This window comes from Odocoileus virginianus, chromosome 30, assembly GCF_023699985.2.
Source record: "Odocoileus virginianus isolate 20LAN1187 ecotype Illinois chromosome 30, Ovbor_1.2, whole genome shotgun sequence".
NCBI lineage: Eukaryota > Metazoa > Chordata > Mammalia > Artiodactyla > Cervidae > Odocoileus > Odocoileus virginianus.
This window is the reverse complement of record NC_069703.1, coordinates 477,477-502,526: the sequence shown is the minus strand read 5'-3', so window position 1 is coordinate 502,526 and position 25,050 is coordinate 477,477. Positions and strand designations below refer to the sequence as shown.

At 40.2% G+C, this 25,050-nt stretch overlaps 1 protein-coding gene across 6 annotated transcripts in view; it reads left to right on the top strand.

Moving 5' to 3' along the window:
- STAT4 (signal transducer and activator of transcription 4) overlaps positions 1-25,050 on the top strand; it is a 135,600-nt gene that overhangs the window by 17,531 nt on the left and 93,019 nt on the right. For 3 of the 6 annotated variants that reach the window (XM_070458465.1, XM_070458467.1, XM_070458462.1), the window contains 2 exons: positions 20,442-20,570; positions 21,851-21,995. In XM_070458465.1, the coding sequence (XP_070314566.1) occupies positions 20,443-20,570; positions 21,851-21,995 (273 nt within the window). In that variant the 5' untranslated portion in view covers position 20,442. Of the gene's footprint in view, positions 1-17,017; positions 17,271-17,627; positions 17,832-20,441; positions 20,571-21,850; positions 21,996-25,050 lie in introns of those variants that run through there. The other 3 variants (XM_070458464.1, XM_070458463.1, XM_070458466.1) reach the window with 3 other exon arrangements.

Genomic DNA, 25,050 nt, shown 5'->3' with positions numbered 1-25,050 from the left:
TCACTGCAGATGGTGATTGCAGCAATGAAATTAAAAAACGCTTACTCCTTGGAAGAAAGTTATGACCAACCTAGATAGTATATTAAAAAGCAGAGACATTACTTTGCCAACAAAGGTCCATCTAGTCAAGGCTATGGTTTTTCCAGTAGTCATGTATGGATGTGAGAGTTGGACTGTGAAGAAAGCTGAGAGCTGAAAAATTGATGCTTTTGACCTGTGGTGTTGGAGAAGGCTCTTTAGAGTCCCTTGGACTGCAAGGAGATCCAACCAGTCCATCCTAAAGGAGATCAGTCCTGGATGTTCACTGGAAAGACTGAAGCTGAAGCTGAAACTCCAGTACTTTGGTCACCTCATGCAAAGAGTTGACTCATTGGAAAAGACCCTGATGCTGGGAGGGATTGGGGTCAGGAGAAGAAGGGGACAACAGAGGGTGAGATGGCTGGATGGAATCACCGACTCGATGGACATGAGTTTGAGTAAACAAACTCCAGGAGTTGGTGATGGACAGGGAGGCCTGGCGTGCTGCGATTCATGGGGTCGCAAAGAGTCGGACATGACTGAGTGACTGAACTGAGAATTGAAATTCAGGAGATTTTTTTCTTAAAAATCTAGATTTGCAGCTTCTTCTGAAAAACTTTCCAGAGAAAAAAGCTATCTGTTAGATAGCTTCTCCACAAGCGCATTATCTTCCTGCCCCAAGAGGCCTTTGAATTCACAGCACTGGATTTAAGGCCATTCTTCTTCTTCTTTCATTCTTTTAAATGGAGTACCGTTGAGTTACAATGATGTGTTAATTTCTGCTGTACAGCAAAGTGATTTAGTTATACATGTACATGTATATAACATATACATATAAGAATATACATTTATACATTATTTTAAAATCTTCTTTTCCACTGTGATTTCTCACAGGATATTGACTATAACTCCCTGTGCTATACAGTAGGACCTTATTTATGCATTCTATATATAATGGATTGCATCTGTTAACCCCAGACTCCCAACCCATCTCTCCCTCACTCATTCATCATTGGATGGCTTGCTGTTAATATACAGAACACTGGGGGCTGGTGCGGCACTTCCAAAGGGTCCTATCAAAATACTCATCCACAGCGCCAATCAGCTTCATCTCACTAACCTATTCTGCTCCCTCCAACCATAATATCACATTTCTTGCTTTCCCTTTGCACTCCTTTTCCCCTCCTTGTAGCCCAGGAGAGAAATGCTCTTGCTTAAGAGATGATGCGCCTTCCAACATCTCCACCTACCTCTCCCCACAGGGGTACTCACACTTGAACAATCTGGGTCAGCTCTCCAGAGGTAATTATGCTGTGACTACTCAGAAGGAAGGCACTAAAGCTGCCACCCAGAGCCTCAGATGTTCCATAACAACCTGAAAGTTAGGAAAGTCTTCCCTTACTCTGACTGGATGAGCTCCCGCACAGAGGCTGGCAGCTTGGAAATTGAAGCGGTGTAGATTTCAGTTCTCACCCAGCCTCTCAGCCAGTTCCCCTTGTGCGGTGAACCAGCTGATAGCTCTTCTCAGAGGCCCTGAGACCAGCTCCCTTGCTTATAATGACTCTCCCACAGCACTTCTGTGCAGGTTCCTGTTTTCACCGTCCAGAATGATGCTGACCCTATCCCGCATCTGTGTCTTACTTCCTCAGGCAGACTGAGCACCATTGTTCCTCCCCTGTCTGAGTATAACTTTTTCATCCTCCACTTTTTCTTGTTAACCATGTCTCCTGGGTTTTCTGGCTACTTCAGTTCATCTTGGTCTTTAACTCTTCTGAATTCCTGTGGCATTCATGCTTAGTGTTATAGGTCAACTGAGAATTTATTAGTCTTATATATGCTTATTTGGTCTTTGCTGTCAATTTGATATCTCTGCAAGGAGATCCCTCCCTACATGATTCTCATTCTGATGAGTGCAGTGTAGGAGCTCAGTGAATATTTCATACTGAAGTGAGTGGATTTACAAACAAGAATACAGCTCCTGTACCTAAAAGAGTCTCTGGGCTCTTTTGCTTCGACTTGATGGATTAACAGGGATTAAGGTCACCAGATAAAATCCAAGAAGTCCCATTAAATTTTAATTTCAGATATAATTATACTGTAAGTATGGGTTATAATAAAAAGTTTTTGCTGTTGGTCTGATATTCAGATTTAAAAGAGTCTTTCCTTGTAGTTTTTTGGGTTTTTTTTGGCCTTTTTGGTTTTCGTTTTTGTTTTTTTGTTTTTTTTGCCTTGTGTTTTGCTAAATCTGGCAAGTCTTCCATGTGTGGATTTACCCTCCTGCTTTAAACAACTTTGAAAAAGCTGAAAAATATGTGAAACAATGGTTTTCAGACATAGTGAACAGGCAGTGCAAGAGAACAATATTCCCTGAGAAGAGTGAAAAAATGAAGGAATTTTTATGATTGCCCTAGCTTATTTTTTAAAAGGACAAAATTTCCAGGCTGCAGCACAGTAAGAGGGAACTCAAACACAGCCTGGCAGGTCCCCTGGAGTTGAGTTTGGGGAGGCCAAGTTGGCTAGAATCCAGGGGGCTGAGCACCAGAAAGGAGACTGTAGAAGGTGCCCCTTGACTCTTCAGCTGAGTACTGATCAGTATCTGTATGTGAGGCAATTACCCGAAGTTGGGGGGATAAACCACTAGAAAGGAGAGGGTGCAACAATTTCTGGAGTTCACAGAGGACTGGGCATAGTCCCAACACACTCCCAACAGCCAGAGTGGAGGAAGTCCATAATACATGATAATAGCGGAAACTGGCCAACTGGTTAAAAAATGGCAAGACCCAGTGATAGGGTACCTGCAAGAAACCAGCTTCAAATATTAATAAATAGTTAAAAGTAAAATATCAGGGAAATTATATACCACGTTAATGTGAATCAAAGAAAACTGAAGTGGCTATATAAATATAAGACAAAGTAGCCTTCAGAGCAATATGCATTATCAGAGCAAAACACAGATAAAGAGGGATTTCATAATGATAAAAGGGTAAATCATCAAAAGGACAAAATAATCTTAAATGTTTACGCACTTAGTGCTTCTAAAACATGAAAAAAGAGAACAGAACTAAGAGGAGAATAGACAAATCCAGAATTATAGCTGAAGATTTCAATACTCTTCTGATAGTAATAAGATTAAGTTGATTCAGTCATGTCCGACTATATATGAACCCGTGGACTATGGCCCACCAAGCTCCTCTGTCCATGGGATTTTCCAGGCAAGAATACTGGAGTAGGTATTTCCCCATTTCCTTCTCCAGGGGATCTTCCTGACCCCAGGATTGAACCCACGTCTCTTATGTCTCCTGAACCAGCCACTAATGCCACCTGGGAAGCCAAAACATATATTTTATTTCTTTACTTAGGCTATTCCATTTATTTATCTAGGCTGAGCCAGCTCTCAGTTGTGGCATGTGGGATCTAGTTCCCTAATCAGGGATCGAACCTGTGCCCCCTGCTTATGAGTACAGAGTCTTACCCACTGGGCCACCAGGGGAGTCCCAAAGTAAAGGTTGCTCAGTTGTGTCCAACTCCTTGCGACCCCATGGACTATAGAGTCCATGGAATTCTCCAGGCCAGAATACTGAAGTGGGTAGCCTTTCCCGTCTCCAGGGGATCTTCCCAACCCAGGGATCGAACCCAGGTCTCTCACATCACAGGTAGATTCTTTACCAGCTGAGCCACAAGGGACTGAATAAATAGGCCAAAAAAAAAAATCAGAAATTATATAGAAAACTGTCAACCAATTTTGCCTAATTAATGTTCATAGGACACTCTACTCAACAGCAAAAGAGACTAGATTTTTAAAAATACATCCTAAATATTGAACAAGATAAATCATAGTCTATGCTGTAAAATAAAGTTCAATAAATTAAAATAATTCAAATAACAAAAAGTATAACTATCACAATTGAATTAAATTAAAAAGATAATATCAGATATTATCTTTTATTAAAAAGATAATAAACAGAAAGATACCTGGAAAATCTCTACATATCAAAAAATTAGATGACACAGTTTTTCAAAAACACCCATATGTCAAAGAAAGAATCATAAGGGGGAAAAAAAAGAATCATAAGGAAAATTAGAAAGTATTTTAAACAGACTGAATGAAAATTAAAAACAGCACATAAAAATTTGTGGGATGCAGCTAAAGCAGGTAAAGGTAAAGGGGAAATATATACATGTTTACACTGGGGCTTCCCTGGTAAGCTCAGCTGGTAAAGAATCTGCCTTCAATGCAGGAGACCCCAATTCGATTCCTAAGTTGGAAAGATCCTCTGGAGAAGGGTTAGGCTACCCACTGCAGTATTCTTGGTCTTCCCTGTGGCTCAGCTGGTAAAGAATCGCCTGCAATGCAGGAGACCTGGGTTCGATCCCTGGGTTGGGAGGATCCCCTGGGGAAGGGAATGGCTACCCTCTTCATTATTCTGGCCTGGAGAATTCCATGAACTGTATAGTCAATGGGTCCCAAAGAGTTGGGCTGAGCAACTTGCACCGTACTAGGAAAGAAGAAAGATCCAATCAATGATCTAAGCATCCACCTTAAGATACATAAAAAATGTGAATTGAAACCAAAGTAAACAGAAGAAAGGAAATTTAAAAAGCCAGAACAGAGGTCAGTAAAATAACAGAAAAACAGAGAAAATCAATGAAATCAAAAGCTTGTTTTTTATACGATCAATGAAATTTATAATCTAGCTAGATTGTTATAGAAAAAAGAAGATATAAACTATCGGTATCAGAACTGACAGAGGTGACATTATACATATCCTATAGATATTAAAAAGAGCAAGAAGAGAACATGAACAACTTCATGTCTACAATTGGAACTATTTATATAGAAAAGATAATTTTTCAAATTGAAGTATAGCTGTTTTATAATATTGTATAAGTTTCAGGCATATATAACAAAGTGATTTGTTTATACATATACATGTATATGGGCTTCCCAGGTGGCACTAGTGGTAGAGAACCCACCTACCAATACATGAGACATGAGACACAGGTTCGATCCCTGGGTTGGGAAAATCCCCTGGAAGTAGGCATGGCAACTCACTCCAGTATTCTTGCCTGGAGAATCCCCATGGACAGAGGAGCCTGGTGGGCTACAATTCATAGGGTTTCAAAGAGTCAAACACAACTGAGTGACAAATACCGTACACATGCATGTATGTATTTATCTATATTCTTTATTTATTATTTCCCATTATCATTTAGAACACAATAATGAATATAGTTCCCTGTGCTATAAAGTAAATCTTTGTTGTTTATCTATTTGGATATATGGTACTGTGCATCTGTTAATCCCATATGCCAATTTATGCCTCTTCCCCCTTCCCTTTAAAGAATCTGCCTGCAATGCAGGAGACACTGGTTTGATCCCTGGGTGGGGAAGATTCCCCTGGAGAAGGGAATGGCTACTCATTCCAGTATTCTTGCCTGGAGAATTCCATGGACAGAGGAGCTAGTAGGCTACAGTCTGTGGGGTCACAAAGAGCTGGACATAGATGAACAACTATTACTTTCACTTCCCCCCTGATTTGGTTACCATAAGTTTGTTTTCTCTATCTGAGTCTGTTTCTGTTTTGTAAGTAAGTTCATTTTTATTATTTTTTTAGATTCCCCATGTAGGTGATATGTCTTTGACTTACTTCACTTAGTATGATCATCTCTAGGTGCATTTATGTTGCTGCAGATAGCATTATTTCATTCATTTTTATGACTGAGTAGTATTCCATTGTGTATATATGCCACATCTTCTTTATCCATTCATCTGTTGATGAACAATTAGGTTGTTTCCAGGTCTGGGCTCTTGTGAGTAGCTTTGCAGTGAATATTGGCGAGCACGTATCTTTTTGATACGTTTTTCTCTGGACATGTGCCTTAGAGTGGGATTGCTGGATCCTATGGTCACTGTATTTCAGTTTTTCAAGGAATCTTCATACAGTTTTCCATAGTGACTGTACCAATTTATATCCCTACTGACTATGTAGAAGGGCTCCCTTTTCTCCACATCTCCAGCACTTATTATTTGTAGACTTTTTAATGATGGCCATTCTGACTAGTGTGAGAATGTTGCAGGTACCTTGTTGCAGTTTTGTTTGGCATTTCTCTAATAATTAGTGATATTGAGCATCTTTCATGTGCCTATTGGCCATCTGTATGTCTTCTTTGAAGAAATGTCTATTTAGATCTTTTCTCTCTTTTTTGATTGGGTTATTTCTTTTTGTTATTGAGTGGTATGAGATGTTTGCATACTTTGGAAATCAAACTCTTCTTGGTCGCATCATTTGCACATATTTTCTCCCAGCCTGTAAATTGCTTTTTGTTTATGGTTTCCTTTGCTGTAAAAAAGCTTACAAGTTTGATTAGGCCCCACTTGTTCATTTTTGCTTTTATTTCTATTGCCTTGTGATATGAACCTAAAAAACATTGGTATGATTTATGTCAGAGAATGTTTTGCAAGTGTTCTCTTCTAGTAGTATTATGGTGTCAGGTCTTATATTTAAGTCTTTAATCCATCTCAAGTGTTTTTGTGCAGGGTACAAGGAAGTGTTCTAGCTTCATTGATTTACATGTGGCTGTCGCACTTGCCTACCACCACTTGCTGAACAAACTTTTTTCTCCATTGTATTTTCTTGCTTTCTTTGTTAAAGATTAATTGACCATAGGTGTGTGGGTTTATTTCTGAACTGATTTATTGAAGCAAATCAATTAAACCAACTGAAGGCAGCACTTGATGAAAAGCATCCAAAATGAGTCAAAAGAAAATGCATTGTCTTCCATCAGTGGAGCACAAGATCACAAGCTTCCTTGATGACCAGGCAAAAACTGTTGCAGCTTGACTGGGAAGTTCTGATTCACTGTTTTGGTTACTGTAGCTTTGTCATGTTATCTGAAGTCAAGTTTTGTGCCTCCAGCTTTGTTCTTTTTCCTCAGGCTTTAGCAGCAATTCTTTTTTTTTTTTTTTTTTTTTTTTGGTTCCATATAAATTTTAGGGTTATTTATTCTAGTTTGGTGAAAAATGTCATGCATAATTTGGTAGGGATCACATTAATGGATAAATCTTTTGAATTATACAAACTATCAAAGTTCACACAAAAGAAAATATTGGGTTGGCCAAAACTCTCCTTCAGTTTTTTAAGTAGGAATAAAAGACAGTTTTCATTTTCACCAATAACTTTGCTGAATGAGGTATTAACCAATTTGTTCCATGACCTTCTGTCATTTTTCAGGCAACTTCATAATTCCATCTTCCCAAACTTTTTATCTTTTTGATCAAAGAACTCTTTCAGGTGCCTTTTACAGTCTTTCAGGGAATTGAAGATTTTTTTTTCCACTAAGGGAATTTTGTAAAGACTGAAATAAATGGATGTCCAAAAGTGAATTGTAAGTATGGCAGATGAGTTAGAACTTCCCAGACAAACTACAACAATTTTTCCCTGGTCTTCAAAGAAACATGTGGTCTTGTATTATCCTGAGGGAAGTTGATACATTTACTGTTGACTAATTTTGGATGCTTTCCATTGAGTGCTGCCTTTAGTTGGTCTAATTGATTTGCTTCAAAATGGGGGTCAATGGAAAGTTTTGAGCAGTGGAGTCTAATGACCCATGTCTAATGATCTATATCAAGTTATTTTTTGTCTCTGTTGCACACCTCCTCCATCCCCCTGGACTTCATGAATGACCAGTATGGTTTTTGTGGCAGCAATATTGAAGGAAATCAAAAGAGTATTTGAGGCAAGTTTTATGCCATGTTTTATTCTCTATCCCATTCTTTCCCCATTTTCAGCTTCCTTTACCTTCCTGTATCTTCTTCCTCTTTCCTTTCCTTTCTTATTTTTCTCTCCTATTCCATTGTCCCAATTTTTATTTATGTCTTTAAGTGGAGTCCTTTAGCTGTTTTTTTACTTTTTCTATCACCCCAAACAGTGTAACCAAACTCTTTTCCTAAGTAAAGATCATTCTCTCCCTAAAACATTTGATAGAATAAGAAAGAGAGAAATTGAAAGATCACTTCTTCTCTTTACCTTGATATTCAAATAGAATTAATGCACATCAAATTGCAGTCATGAAATTGGAAGACAGTTACTTCTTGAAAAGAAGGCTAGGACAAACCTAGATAGCATATTAAAAAGGAAAGACTTCACTTTGCCAACAAAAGTCCATATAGTCAAAGTCATGGTCTTACATGGTCAAAGCCATGTAAGAATTAGACCATAAAGAAGGCTGGGCACTGAAGAACTGATGCTTTCAAGCTGTGGTAGTGGATAAGATTCTTGAGAGTCCCTTGGACAGCAAGGGGATCAAGCTAGTCAATCCTAAGGAAAATCAACCTTGAACATTCAGTGGAAGGACTGATGCTGAAACTCCAATACTTTGGCCACCTGATGTGAAGAGCTGAGTCACTGGAAAAGATCCTGATGCTGGGAAAGATCGAAGGCAATAGGAGAAGAGGGTGGCAGAGGATGAGATGGTTGGATGGCCTCACTGACTCAATAAACATGAACTTGGACAAATTCTGGGAGATGGTGAGGAACAAGGAAGCCTGGTGTGCTGCGGTCCATGGGGTCACAAAGAGTCAGACATGACCTAGTGACTGAACAACAACAACTTAACTACTAATAAACATATAAACATGAGATGTTATAATAATCAAGTGTAGAATCAACCTAGGCGGGGATGAAGGGACTCAACAAGGAAAGTCACTAGAAAGAGCCCTTCTCAGAGCAGACTTTGATGATGGAGTCCTTCATCAGCTCTTCTTCTGTTCAGTAAACATTTCTTGAAAACCTGCTCTGTTCCAGGCACTGAGCTGAACACTGAAACACAAAGAATGCTAACATTTAGTCCTGACTCCCTAAATATTCAGTACAGAGAGAATTGCATATGAAAAATACACAAAATAAAATGGGGTGGTTAAGGGCTATTTAACTGGCCACACAAGCAGAATTTTTTTAGAAAAGTCTACAACTCAAATATCCTAGCGTGCTGTCAAACTTCATTGTCTCATTTGTGGCTCAATAGAAACACTCACCTCATGTACAGTATAAACAAGATGCTATAGACGCATGTAATTTTCTAAATGTTTTGGAACACTGTTGGCAATGTGCCTATCATCATGATACATCAGGGACTTTAAATGCATGGCCAATTGTCTATACGCTCCATAGGAATGCTGGAGAATCAGAGGATATGCATCATCTCTAACCAATAGACTATGTAATGAGTGTACTTTGGAATTTGTGTTTAGATCCTTAAATTTAACTCTTCCTTAACTTTCTGAGTAATTTATTGCTTTTATTATCAGAGCAGGTAAGGTTTTTGTTTTTAGTAAAGGTGAATGGTTACAGGTGTTTCTGGAGTAAGACAGTTCAGTGTTTGAATCCTGAAATTGTTCCCTTATTATCTGATTAAGATTTACCAGATCCTCCAGCCTCATTAAGTTTATCTGTCTCCTTATCTGTCACTTGATGATAAGAATGATACTTAATCCTGGGGTTTGTTGTAAGGATTAGGTAAAACAATGCATGTGAAGTTCTCAGCCCTTGCCTGCCAAGGAGTTAGAGCTGAAAAAGTTCTTGCTGGTGTTATTCAGTGGCTCAGTCATGTCAGACTCTTTGGGACCCCATAGACTGCAGCACACCAGGCGTCCCCGTCCTTCACTATCTCCACCAGCTTGCTCAAACTCAAGTCCATTGAGCTGGTGAGGGTATCCAATCATCTCACCGTCTGCTGTCACCTTCTCTTTCTACCTTTCATATTTCCCATTATCGGGGTCTATTTCAATGAGTCGACTCCTCGCATCAGGTGGCCAAAAAAAAGTTCTATTGCAGGGGAGGGGGGTGGGTAAGGAGTTAGGAGGTGGCGTGGAGTGAGGGGACAGAGAGGGTGGTGGCCGGCAGATTTATAATTTGCAATGCTTTAGAGGGGACAGTAGAGGGAGCACGCTCATTGGGAATTGGACTTGAAATAGGTAAACCCTTAGCTTGCAAAGCCCTTGGCTTACAAAGAACAATAAGGAGAGTGGGAAGTTGCTATATAGCACAGGGAACTCAGCCTGGTGCTCTGTGATGACCTAGAGGGTGGGAGGGGACAGAGGCTCAAGAGGAGGGAATGTGTGCCCTTATGACTGGTTCATATTGTTGTACAGCAAAAACGAACAGAACATTGTAAAGAAATTATCCTCCAATTAAAAAATAAATACTTAAAAATAAAAAAATTAAAAAAAAGAAAGCCTTCCTCAGTGATCAGTGCAAAGAAATAGAGGAAAACAATAGAATGGGAAAGACTAGAGACCTCTACAAGAAAATTAGAGATACCAAGGGAACATTTCATGCAATGGAACAGCTCAATAAAGGACAAAAATGGTATGAACCTGACAGAAGCAGAAGATATTAAAAGAGGTGGCAAGAATACACAGAACAACTGTACAAAATAGATCTTCATGACCCAGATAATCACGATGGTGTGATCACTCACCTAGAGCCAGACATCCTGGAATGCGAAGCCAAGTGGGTCTTAGGAAGCATCACTATGAACAAAGCTAGTGGAGGTGATGGAATTCCAGTTGAGCTATTTCAAATCCTAAAAGACGATGCTATGAAAGTGCCGCACTCAATATGCCAGCAAATTTGGAAAATTCAGTAGTGGCCACAGGACTGGAAAAGGTCAGTTTTCATTCCAATCCTAAAGAAAGGCAATGCCAAAAAATGTTCAAACTACCATATAGTTGCACTCATCTCACATGCTAGTAAAGTAATGCTCAAAATTCTCCAGGCCAGGCTTTCGCAATAAACCGTGAACTTCCAGATGTTCAAGCTGGATTTAGAAAAGGCAGAGGAACCGGAGATCAAATTGCCAACATCCACTGGACTATCAAAAAAGCAAGAGAGTTCCAGATAAACATCTATTTCTGCTTTATTGACTATGCCAAAGCCTTAGACTGTGTGGATCACAATAAACCATGGAAAATTATGAAAGAGATAGGAATACCAGGCCACCTGACCTGCCTCTTGAGAAATCTGTATGCAGGTCAGGAAGCAACAGTTAGAACTGGACATGGAACAACAGACTGGTTCCAAATAGGAAAAGAAGTACATCAAGGCTGTATATTGTCACCGTGCTTATTTAACTTATATGCAGAGTACATCATGAGAAATGCTGGGCTGGAAGAAGCACAAGCTGAAATCAAGATTGCTGGGAGAAATGTCAATAACTTCAGATATGCTGGTGACACCAGCCTTATGGCAGAAAGTGAAGAGGAACTAAAAAGCCTCTTGATGAAAGTGAAAGAGGAGAGTGAAAAAGTTGTCTTAAAGCTCATCATTCAGAAAACAAAGATCATGGCAACCCAGTTCCATCACTTCATGCAAATAGATGGATAAACAGTGGAAATAGTATCAAACTTTACTTTTTTGGGCTCCAAAATCACTGCAGATGGTGATTGCAGCCATGAAATTAAAAGACACTTACTCCTTGGAAGGAAAGTTATGATCAACCTAAATAGCATCTTAAAGAGCAGAGACATTATTTTGCCAACAAAGGTCCAACTAGCCAAGGCTATGGTTTTTCCAGTAGTCATGTATGGAGAGTTGGACTGTGAAGAAAGCTGAGTGCCAAAGAATTGATGCTTTTGAACTGTGGTGTTGGAGAAGACTCTTGAGAGTCCCTTGGACTGCAAGGATATCCAACTAGTCCATCCTAAAGGAAATTTGTCCTGAATATTCGTTGGAAAGACTGATGCTGAAGCTGAAACTCCAATACTTTGGCCACCTGATGTGAAGAGCTGACTCATTTGAAAAGACCCTGATGCTTGGAAAGATTGAAGGCAGGAGGAGAAGGGGACGACAGAGGATGAGATGGTTCGATGGCATCACTGATGCGATGGACATGAGTTTAAGTAAACTCCAGGAGTTGGTGATGGACAGGGAGGCCCAGCATGCTGCAGTCCATGGGGTTGCAAAGAGCTGGACACGACTGAGCGACTGAGCTGAACTGAACTGAAGCCCTTAACACAAGGCATTCTTTCTGCTTTTTGATGGAGCTTGAGTGACCTACACACAGATGAGCTGGTAAGACCCACACCAGACTGCCTTGTTCCAATAATCCTGTGTACCTCTTGTTTGATACTAGCTACCTTGGAATCCAGTGTATCTTTCTGTGTGTATGTATTCTGTCGGTCTAATCAGATCTAACCTACCCCTGTTCCCTTGGGACACATAAGAGAGGAAGTTTAGACAGAGAGGTGAGGTGATACCACAAAAGCAAAAACAAACAAATGTTAATGTTATTTGTATCAGAACTGGGGAGAAGGTGGAAGTGGCTTGTATCCCGTGGAGGGAAAGTGACATCCCTTCTCTTCCTGTCTTATGGCCTCCAAAACAAACAGCTCTCCTGAGCATAGTGGAAAAAGCAGTCAGAAGAACGGACTGAATCCTTTCTGCCTCCAACTTACAGATGTGAACCTGCTTACCTCGCCTTACCTGTCTTCATCCCATCTCCATTTGAGACCCTGTCTGTGCAACCAGGGGGAAGATGGAGTTTATTAACCTAGTGACCTCCGAAGTTTCTTACAATCTGGCTCTGTTCATTATTCTATTCACAACAGCTACTGAGCATCTTTCCTTATCTCATTCCTGAAATTAGACCTTTGAATCTTCTCAGCAATTTTGTGTGGGCTATAATATCACCATTTTTACGGATAGTTTGGAACTCAAAGTTTAGGTAGCTAATCCAACTTTGTACTGCTAGAAAGTGGCAAAATGAGTACTATAATCTATTTTTCAGGAAGTCTATAATCTGGTATTTCTGTCTTAAGATGAGGCAAACAAACAAACAAACAGCAGAAGGGTTTATAAGAGGGCAGTTAGGGGACAATTTAAAGCGGAGAGAAATCTCTGAAGGTCTTTGGGTTTGGGAAACTTTATGGGGGGATTTCACTTTAGAATGCTTTTGTTTGGTTTGCTTTGAATTGTTTTGGGGAAGGTTGATTTGAGGTTTTCTGTTTTTGTTTTGTTTGTTTCTGACTGAGGCCCTGATGAGGCCAAGGCCAGCATAGGGTCAAGAAATTGGGAACCTAGCTTTTTACATTTAATTCTAAGAAAGAGAAGCAAGGGAGATATAGAGACACCCTTTCTTAGAAGCCTATTAGTTCATGAAATAGGAAAGGAACCAGAATTTAAGCATATGTTTGAACCAAGAGACAGTGTTCATTTGAGTGGAGATTCCCTTATGATCTATAACTCTGGGTAACTGACTACAGTAGACAGGAGATGGTGCATGAAGCAAGGATTCTGAAAGTGTTGTCTGAGGACCCCTGAGAGTAGTCCTCCAGGTCTTTTCAGGCTGTCCTCCAGGGTAGCACTATTTCATAATACTGGTTTGCTTTTTCCTTTGTTGACATCTACACTGATAGCACCAAAGCCATGATGGGGAATGTTGGTGCCTTAGAATGAACCAAGGCTGCGGTGCCAAATTATCCTAGTAGTCACTGCATTCTTCACCACCATGCACTTCAATTTCTATTTACTTATTTATCTATTGGCTGTGCTGGGTCTTTGCTGCTGTGCACGGGCTTTCTCTGGCTTTGGAGAGTGAGGCCCGCTCTCTGGTTGCGCTGCGGAGGCACCTCATTGTGAGATGAGGCATCCCATTGTGAGGGGAGGCACCTCACTGTGAGACGAGGCACCTCACTGTGAGACAAGGCACCTCACTGTGAGAGGAGGCACCTCACCGTGAGACGAGGCACCTCACTGTGATGTGAGGCGTCCCCTTGTGAGATGAGACGCCTCACTGTGAGAGGAGGCACCTCACTGTGATGTGAGGCACCTCACTGTGATGTGAGGCGTCCCCTTGGGAGACGAGACGCCTCGCTGCGGAGGCCTCTCTTGTGCAGCACAGGCTGGAGTTGGTTGCAGCCGGTGGGCTCAGCAGCTGTGGTGCACGGGCATGTGGGATCTGCTTGGACCAGGAATCAAATCAATGTCCCTTGATGTGTTGCAAGGAATATTCTTAATGACTGGACCACCATGGAAGCCCCTAAAAATTTTTAAATGCCAGTTTGCGTTAAGAATTTTCAATAAAGCAGGAAAACATATTAATTGTATGAAGTCTCAGATCTTGAATCCATGTCTCTTTAATATTCTGTGTGATGAAATGGGACATACACATACTAATATACAATGGTCACTTCAAAGAAAAGCAATAACGTGATTCTTTAAGTTGCCCACCCACTGTCCTGGACATTTTTACTTGAAAAAAATAACTGACTATGGCTATGAAGACTTGGGTATTTGGAAGACATTTTCCTGAAAACAAAGTGAGCTCTCACTTCAAGGAGAACAGTTGGCAATATCTGTTGCCATTAACAAAACTGGAGCTTTTAAGCAAGTTTGGAAAACATATCTGTCATCATGAATTTAACAGCTTCCTAATACTTAAAATGGGGCTTCCCTGGTAGCTCAGCAGTGAAGAATCTGCCTGCCAATGCAGGAGACATGGGTTTGATCCCTAGGTCAAGGACATCCCTTGGAGAAGAAAATGGCAACCTACCCCAGTATTCTTGCCTGAGAAATCCTATGGACAGAGCAGGCTGGTGGGCTACAGTCCTTGGTGTTGAAAAGAATCAGACCCAACTTAGTGACTCAACAACAATACTTAAAATACTTTTCTGAAGAGATCAGTGGTGATGTTAACTACCGTGGTTTTCTGTTATTGTATGATGAAATGTGTCAGCATTTGGAAGAATTGCGTAATTCAGTGGACCAATATTTTTCAAACTGAACAATGTGTGATATTACAAAATTCTGAGTGGGTTAAGAGTTCAATTCAAAAAACAAAGTATACCAATGGATTTTAATGTAACAATATATGTAAAGTTTGCCGATACAGCTTCATAATCCACAATGCAACTAACTCTTAAGGGCTTACCACTTGTTGAGTTGTGGTGTGGTACCAAAGAATACCAACGTTATCTGAAAAAGCTATTAAAATGTTCTTCCCTTTTCTGGTTACATATCTATGTGAGTGCAGATTTTCTTCAGATACTTTAAGCAAAACAATATTTTGCAATAAATTAAATGCAGAAGGGGCTGTCTTTTCTCAAATCAGACATTAAAGAGATTTTTTTTAAAATGTAAATCAATGCCAGTCTTCTATTTTGCCTGTCTGTTGGAAAATATGCTTGTTTTCCATTTTAAAATGTTTAGCACATAATGGGTTTATGACTATAATTTTAAGTGAATAGATGTCTTAACTTTTTTTAGGAGTTAATTTTGAATACAATAATTAAAAATGAATACAGAATAGAAATACACAAAAACTCCTTGGGGTTGTCAGCAATTTTTTTTAAGAGTATAAAGGTGTCTTGAAACCAAACAGTTGGAATACTGCTGGGAGTATCCCAAGGTGAGGTTCTTCAGAGAAGGGAACAAACTCTCAGCTTTCTATAGCAGTCACTCAATAGTTGACTATAATGATGATAAAGACCCACAAAACCAATGTGACTAATGCTGTAAGGCAGGAAGTGAAAAGTGTTAAATGAGTGGGCTAGTTCTACACTGTGCAGTATGGTAGCCACTAGCCACTTGTGGCTATTAAGCACTTGAAATGTGGAGAATCCTGACTAAGATGGCAAGTACACAACAGACTTCAAAGATTTTGTATGAAGTAAGGAATACTGTCTTTAGGTCTTTTTTTTTTTTTTTAAGTTTTAAAAATTGAAGTACAGTTGATTTACAGTGTTGTGTTAGTTCCTTGTACACAGCAAAGTGAATCAGTTATGTAAGTTCCCTGTGCTATATAGAAGGATCTTTCATTTATGGAATGCTGTCTTTCATTAATAACTTTTTATACTGATTATATGCTGAAAAGTTAATATTCTATATGTATTGGGTTATTTAAGTATTAAAAGTAATATAATTGCTGCTTTTTCCTTTTTTAATGTGGCTACTAGAAAAGTGAACATATGTGGCTTGCATTTTATTTCTCTTGGACAGCATTAGTTTGGACTTGATCAGAATTCAGAGCAGGGAAAAGTTGCTTACAGGGTTGGAGTCATCAGTGAAATCGTCAGTGAGAAAGAGAGGATTTCAGTGAGTAGATAAGTTGGGGAAGAAACTGCAGCTGAAGGGAGCATCAGTACTAAAATATGAGAGGATAAGCTAGAGAGCAGAGGAAACTGATCTACATCAGATCATGGGCTCTTGGGGTGGACCAGGAGGGTGGGGGAGAGAAGTTTCCAGAAGAGGTTAGGACCAAGTTGAACAGAACTTTGAGTGCCAAGAATTTGGACTTTTTCCTATAGGCAGTGTCTGTGTCCCCAGAAGAAAACCAGGCTTTGCCCCAGGGATGCTGGAACAGCCGAGATGAGGCCCTTTCTTCAGGTGGGGACAGAGCAGCATAAGCTCCTGGAAACCCAGCGAGCAAGCAGCCAGGACCAGCTCTACCTGACAAATTAATTTAAATGATGACTTTGAATTTAGATGTCTGACTTTGGGGTTGATTGACTTGTTCTTTGTAAGTGAGGGAGACGGGTGGTAAACTTAATCACATGATATCTCCTGAAAGAGAGGAATCCTCTGTGATGCTAGTTGGCACCATGTTGTGAAGCAAGGCCTTTGACCTGGGCAGATCTCTCGAGACATGTGCATGAACAGATTGAGTCGTTCTTTCTACCTCCTTCAGTCTATCTTCCGTTTTTGTTTTGTTTTGTTTTTGTCTTTATTTTCCTGAACTTTAGTAGGACTCAGTGGATGTTAACATCTGGCTCAGAGATGAAAAGAAAACAGCACTAAGGAGGCAGTTGAACCCCCTAGGTTCTTAGCCAGCCTTCGCAGGTAAATCAATGAGTAATTCGGACCACCTCTCTGGGCCCCCCATCTCTTCAGATAGGAAAGAGGAGTCGGAACCAGAAGAGGCCAAGGTTCCCTCCAGCTCTGGGGTTCTAGAACCAGTCCACCTCACTAAGGGAGAAGCACATCCCCCTGGCAACCAGGCGTCGCTACCGGGTAGGGGAGGATGATTCTGGGCTGGTAAGGGCTGGCGTCCACCTGCGCAGGGCTGGCCCCAGCCTCTAGGTGAGGTTGTGCTCCTGCTGGTGAGCAGACCCTGTTAGAATCCGCACACAGTGAGGTCTTCCATTGGCTGTTTTCACCCTGGCGACCCACCCCTTTCATCCCTGGGGCTGGCTCCCACCGTGGTGAGTGGAGTCTGTAGGGAAGAAGCCGGGAAGCCTGGAATTTAGGTCGGTGCAAGTAAGTCTGCGGGCTTCCCTGATGGTTCAGTTGGTAAAGAATTTGCTGGCAATGCAGGAGACCTGGGTTCGATCCCTGGGTTGGGACGATCCCCTGGAAGAAGGCATGGCAACCCACTCCAGTATTCTTGCCTGGAGAATCCTCCTGGCGGGCTACAGTCCATGGATGGGGTCGCAGAGTCGGACACGACTGAGCGACTAACCGCGGCACAGAAGTCTGCAGGGGCTCTCAGTCTGGGGAAACCGGAAGAAGAGCGTGTGGCCCCGACACCCTCGGGCGACAGGGAGTGGCTGGAGTGATTGATGGGGATGAGAGGGCGCCCCGCGTGGTGGCTCCAACCTGTTTCTGCTCTTTTAGCGTTTCTAGAATAGACAGTGGGTGGGAACGACCCAGGTAAAGTACCGGAGGTTCTAACACTGACGCACAGGAAAGCCTCAAGTGGGAGGAGAAATGCAAATCCCCTCTGACGAAGGCGTCAGCGGCTAGGTCCTGGGGGACCGTGCAGGGCGATTCCGACCGTGGACTCGAGCACCGCCTGGGACGCGGGCAGAGGCAGCCAAGGTAAGGAGGCAGACCGCACCTTGGCGTGGCTTCTCTGGAGGAGGGCGGGACAGGACGCTGCCGAGCTTCTGCCGCGCGCGTGCTGTGTTGACAGTTACTTCCCGGTACCCTAGCTGAGGAAGAGTAGTTTTAGAAACAAGCGGTAGACTCCATGATTCAAAGGTGCGCGGTGGCGCGGGTCTTTCCGCGGCGAGACCCCCGCACTCTGCCCGGGAGACCGTGAACCTGGGTGGGTGAGACCGCGGTGGCTGCAGCGGGGGTGTGTCCGCGCCGCGTGTGGTCCCCCGCTTCCCTTTCTTAGCCAGCTGCTCTTAACTCTCATGCCTGGCATTCGATTGCTTGCCTGGGTTTCAGCCAGAAGCCCGCAACTGAGGTAGCTAGTGATTGAGGCTTTGATAAGAGCAGTGATGTTTTAGGGGCAGGTCGCCCCCTTTTCACAGAACCCCAAAGCGGCAGCGTTAGCTCCCAGGCGGTGGGACAAAATGACCGTTTATCAGGCTTCTTCTAGGGCCAGGCATTCAAAGAGACTAGGCAGGCACTCGGTCTTCAAAAGAAATGTTCGGTAGTTTTCTTGGGATGGGTGAATTAGCCCTCAGAGAGAGAAGGGGTTTTTAGGTCCTTTAAAGGCATTACTGGAAGCTGCAACAGAAAGAGTGTCCTGAGACTATAAACCTGTCTTTTCCCCGTTCAGCCTTGAGTTCAGCTCTCGGGAGGGTGGACTCAGATCCTAGGAGTGACCTAACTTTAGGATGGGTTCAGTCCACTTAATTCTTAGTTAGAAAATAGATTTTCATCCAGATCATAGCAGAGATTGAACAATAGTAGCAGTTACAATTGTAATGCTATTCTCAGCACCTGTTCTTTTTGTCATTCCCTAGAATAAACTGATAGAGCAGAGCCATGGGGATAGTAGCATGGGAACAAATGTTGCAATTTTGAGAGGAATATGTGTGCACCCAGCATCAGGAAAGACTACCATGTGTGGTGTCAGGAGACCTCAGGTTGTTCCTTAAGAGCTGTGTGTCTTGGGCAAAAGTCATTTTGCCTATGTGTCCCTCAGATTTTTGGGTTTTTCCATTTTAAAGCTAGAATAATGCTAGCCACCTGTGCTATTTACAGCATCCAGAGACCCACTCATTCTTCTATTAATGAGTACTTACTGAGCACTTCCCCCTAGGATTATATGTGTAAATATAAAGTCATAGGAAAGTGAAAATTTTTTTCTAATTGCTTTATTTTAGCAAAACATTGGCATTAATCTTTTTAAAATACAAAAGGTGCCCCTGAAATGGTTCCCTTTGAAACCTGAGAAATTTATCATCATAATGTTCTGTAAGCAAAAGGAAATCTTAATGTACCTACAGGGTAAGTTGAAACACCATTGTGATTGATTACATAAAAGGTTTTTTTTTTGTTTGATCTAGAATTAGTGACAAAACTATAAAAAATTTGACTTTGGGAAAAGTAAAATACTGTAATTTCAAGGAGAGATGTCATATTCATTTCCTTGAGTTAAGAAATACATCTAAAGCTTCTAAACTGGACAGAATGGGGTTATGTCGGGGAAACACATACTTTTGTTTTATGACACATTGCCAACTACGTAATGAGCGGTTTCTTCTTCAGTATGTGGAGGGTTTAACCACTGTCAGATACACATCAGAGACTGGTTAAAAGTAGACTTTAAAAGCTTTTCCCAGCAATAGTTGATCATTCCAGAGAGAAATAAAAATATTTATTTGTTCAGAGGTATTTTGAACTGAAAAAAAGCCCACGTGAAACTCTTCATGTAGGTAAGACTGAGACTAGAAGTCTAGGAATATGACTGACTCTTAGAAGCCAGACAAATCTGAAAAAAAAAAAGGGATTGGGCCATTTTATATAAAATAAACTTTTATTGGGTAGTTCTCACATCAGGTGTCCCTGGTGGCTCAGATGGTGAAGAATCCACCTGAAATGAGGGAGACCCAGGTTCAGTTCCTGGTTTGGGAAGATCCCCTGAAGAAGGGAATGGCAACATACTCCAGCATTCTTGTTCATGGAGAATTCCATGAACAGAGGAGCCTGGTGGTCTGCAGTCTGTGGAGTCAAAAGAGTCAGAAAGACTGAGCGGCTAACGCTACAGCACATATAAAGCCTTTAAGAGGGATCTTGGCAGATATAGTTTAGTTTGTTGTTTGCCTTCAAGTTGCTCAAAGTCTAATAGTGAGAAGGGAGCACAGAATAGAGAAGGAGATTGTTGAGAATACACATCTGTGTAGACAGATGTGAGGGGTTTTGAGGGGGAATGAAAGCTTTCTAGAGAAGGTGGATCAGATGTTTCTTTTAGAACAAAGAAAGACATGGCTTGGGGTAGAGAAAGAATCCTTTTTCCTTCCTTAGGAATGCCTTAGGAAAAAGCTCAGAACTGCATTATCTTTGGATTGAAAATATTTTCTTGTTTCTGTTTTCTTTGAGTGAATATAAAATAAATTTTTTTCTCCAGTTATTTAATGGATAACTTTGTCTTTGTCCGAAATAAAAAAAAAAAAAAAAAAAGGAAAAGAAAACATGTACCATAGTTGTTAATTAACATTATTTTTAAATTCTATTGTTTCCTCTTATTTATAGCATGTCTCAGTGGAATCAAGTCCAACAGTTAGAAATAAAATTTTTGGAGCAAGTTGATCAATTCTATGATGACAACTTTCCTATGGAAATTCGGCATCTGCTGGCCCAGTGGATTGAAAATCAGGACTGGTAGGATCAAACGTTATTGTATTTTCCCTAGAGGACTTACATATGGACTTACTCTATGGTCCACTTTTAACTCAGTAGATACATTCTTTTCAGGTAAAGAACCTTCTTTGAGGCTTTGGAAAGCTTCCTTAAGGGAGAAGAATTGTTGTCCTTTCTGGTTTCATCCATTGTAGATTAAAACTTTATAGTTCTAGTGCTTCATTTTTTATAAGCCAACCCCCAGTGGTTTTCTAAGTATTAAAAAACCAAGAAGTAAGTATATTGTTTATATCAGTTCTCCATCATAGACTCAATAAAATAAACATTTTTTTCTTAATATGTTTTACAAACATTTTTGGAAGCTCTATTCACCTTGTACAATTAATTTTTTTTGCTTTTGTCTTCTTAAAATTTTTATTGTGATAAAAATGCATAACATAAAATTTACCATTTTAACATTTGTTAGATGTTCAGCTTAGTGGCCTTAAGCATATTCACATTGTTGTGCATCCGTCACCACCATCCATCACCAGAACTTTTTCATCTTAAAATTGAACTAAAACTGCATACTCATTAAATATTAACCCCTCATTCTTTCCACCCCAGCCCCTGGCAACCACTGTTTTCTGTTTCTGAATTTAACTAGTCTAGGTACTTCGTATAAGTGTAGTCACACCAAATTAGTTATTTTGTGACCAACATTTTACTTAGCATATTCTTTCAAGGTTCATTCATATAGCATGTATCAGAATTTCCTTCTTTTTTAAGGTTGAATAATATTTTGTTGTATGCATATACTACATTTCTATATTCACCCTTAAATGAACATTTGAGTGATTTCTTCTTTCAGCTATTGTGAATAAAGCTGATTTAAATGTTGATGTACAAATTATCTACTCAAGTCCCTGCTTCAGTTCTTTTGAGTATCTACCCAGAAGTGGAATTGTATGTAATTTTTGTTTATAATTTGAGGAATCTCCATACTGTTTTCTATACTGGCTGCACAGTTTTCCACTGCCATTGGCTATATACAAGGAGGTTCCAGTTTCACATCCTTACCAAAACTTGTGTTTTTGATAATAGCCATCTAAATAGGTGTGAAGTGATATCTCCTGGTTTGATTTGCATTTCCTTAATGATTAGTGATGTTGAATATACTGTCATATGTATACAATTTAACTTTTAAAACCATTAAATGCTTATCACTGTGGGATATATTTATCACTTTAAAATGATTATGGTAAAAAGTAGGCATTTTTATAAGCTGTTTCCCGCTGTGTAAAAACATTTTTGTTTTTTAGGGAGGCAGCATCTAACAATGAAACCATGGCAACAATTCTTCTTCAAAACTTGTTAATACAACTGGATGAACAGTTAGGCCGTGTTTCCAAAGAGAAAAACTTACTTTTAATACACAATCTGAAAAGAATTAGGAAAGTCCTTCAGGTGAGAATGCATTCTACTTTTCAAAAATATTTGTCTTTATAAGTCTTAAATTCAGTTAAAAAAAATGTGGTCTTATTGTATTTCCATATCAGATTTAAAAGAGAAAAAGCTGAGTTCTCTTATGATTTTACATTTTGTGCTCAATTTTATTTCATTACCCAATGTTTGTTTTTCACCAACTTTTGAATCTTAAGATGCCCACAAAGGGGAGGGTATGATTTGCATGTGACTGTTTACTAGTTATGATCAAATTGATGAGAGTCTGAGACGGGGATCTGAAAGATGCTTGTTTCACAGCTGTCTCTCTGAACCTTTCTTGCCTTTGTCTCATATGTAACAAATCAGAGTTGGTATTGTTCTCATTCATAGGTGGAGGCATTATGATCGTATGTCTTCTTCCAGATTTGGTTCAAACCTCACCTTCGAAAGCATTCTTTGGTGTCCTGTAGCTTCCCATTCCAAAAGTTCACCAAGGTGTTCCCATAACATCTGCAACTTTTCTTGCTGTAGCATTTAGTGTTTTTCTACATTAGTGTTACTTCTGCATTTCTTCTCGCTCAATTTGTGGGTTACTTAAGGCAAGGACTTTAACATTCAGTTTTGAATTCCCAGTGACCACCACAAAGCTGGACATATGGTAGATGTATAATAGTCATTAATTAAACAGATGAATGAATAAGTGAAACAGGGATCTAAAGAATTAAGAGCCGGCTATTATTGACCTAAACGCAGAGATGCTAATGAAGTAAACTCTAAACATGAACTGCTCTAATCATTTACAAAGTGCCTATACAATGTATTAGAGAACATGAAATATACATGTACCATTTCTTAGTGATACATCTTTAGGACCTCAAACTTACAATGAATGCATTTTTAGAAGACTTTTCCTAGACTATAATAGAAATGTTTTTTGATATTACTAACATCTGTGAGAGGGAAATAGATATTAAGTTTTTATTGTTGTTTGGATTGCTGTTTTTTAAATTGTTAGTGTTTTATTGTTGTTAGGATTGGATTTTTTTTTTCATTGTCATTTTACTGTTATCTTTGCCTTTGTAATCCCCTACAAATTTGCAAGAGACTTGGCTGGGGCAGGAAATGAACTTGTTGCCAGCAGAACAGAGTTTTTCACAGTGTAAAGCAAACTATCTCTTCCAGAATAAGACAATTAATCTTGGCTTCACTTGCTATTGTTCTAATCAATGGACCTAAAACAGAGGTTTGGCATACTGGTACCCACAAGTCAAATGTAGCTGTTGCCGGTTCTTGTATGGTCCATGACTAAGAGTGGTTTTTGCATTTTAGAGTGTTTAAAAAAGAGTAAAAGTAAAATAAATAAGTTTGTGACAAGAAAATTATAGGAAATTCAAATTTCTGTATTTTAGTGGAATGTAGCTTACTTAATTAGTTATGTATTGACTCTGGCTGCCTTTGCACCGCAGTGGCACAGTTGAGTAGTTGTGACAAAGACTGCATGGACCCACAGCCTAAATTGAAAATGTGTGCGTGTGTATATGTGTGTGTGTCCGTATTAAGCATACTTATCTGGCCCTTTATAGGAAAGTTTGCTGACCCTTGTTCTTTGCCAGAGGGACATAGTTGGATAAAAAGGGGGTGATTTGTGGTCTTTGGAAATTCTGATTCTCAAAATTTGACCTTGGGCAAGTCACTTAATTTTTGTAAATTCTTATATCTTTTCATGTAAATGAGGATAATTATTTGGGATTATAAGAAAAACTGGAGCTTTTATTCTGGAAAAAAAAAAATAGGCTTTCAAAAATGGGCCTTATTGTTGATAGAGAAAACAGCAGGATCTTCTTAGTGTTATTCAAGAGTAAGTGTCCAACCCATCACTTTTCTGAGTGGGGATACGATTGTGAGGGAGCCCAAGAACCCACAGTAATTCCCAGTCACATTTCAGCTCAAGCACAAAGGTCTCTGCTTATGTCACAGACTTTGCAGCATCTTGTCTCTATTGACCTTTATAATAAACTGCCCCAAGCTCCTCCACATTCCTGCCCTGGAAGCCATAGATCTACTCCTTGTTCCTGAGCACAGCGAGCGCACTCTTGGATGACTCTGAGCCTTCGTCCGTGACAATCTGGTGGCCAGGAATGCTCTGATATCTCTCTTCCTCCAGTCCAGCTCCCAGTCATTCCTAGAGGATCTGTGAAGGCCCCAGGCGGCAAGGGAGCCTTCACCTGTGCTTCACCCTGTTTTCTCATTCCCCATGGAGCATGTGCCATAAGATAACCAGCCTCTCATCTTTTGGGGATGTACCCAAGAAGGCCACAAGCTCTTTGAAAGTAGAAATCTGAGCTCCTTTTGTGACCTTCCTCTTTCCTCCAGTACCCAGTGTGGTACTAGAAACAAACTAGAAACTACTACAAACTAGAAACTCCAAAAACAGTTTGATTGGTTAGGATATTTTGAATGGACAAAACCACTTGCTCTTCCTTTGACTTATAAATTATACTTATTGATATTTGTATTAATTCAAAACAGTAGAAAATAGTGATAAAGAACATCACCAATTAAGAAAAATCTTTTTGGTAAAGTAAGATCCCCTCCCTCAAAATGAAGTAAAAACAAAAAGAAAAACAAAAACCTCCTGCTGAAAGAATATTGACACTATGTTTATCTGGTTTGAGCATTTTCATCCTATGGGATTTTAAATGCAATCTATTTTAACTTTTGTAGCATAAAAGATCAAACAACATGGTCCCAGGGGAACTAAGCAGGTGTAAGGTAAATTTATTTTAGTGGTTGTCAGAGCAACTGAGGTCTCCAGTGTCAATATTTTAATTTACTATTTATATCCCACCTACTTCTGATAAAAATTTGGAATGGCTTGTTATAAAAGACAAATTAAACAAAACCACTGAACCAAGAGTCAAGGCAATCTCTGAGTTGGAAGCAGTGAACACTGATGTCCAGGTTACCTTAGTCCTTTTAAGGGGAGGCAGCCTCAGATCAAGGTCAGGAGGTAGGACTATATTGGGTTGAATCCTGGTTCTATGACTTGCTTGCTGTGTGGGCCAGGGCAAAATGA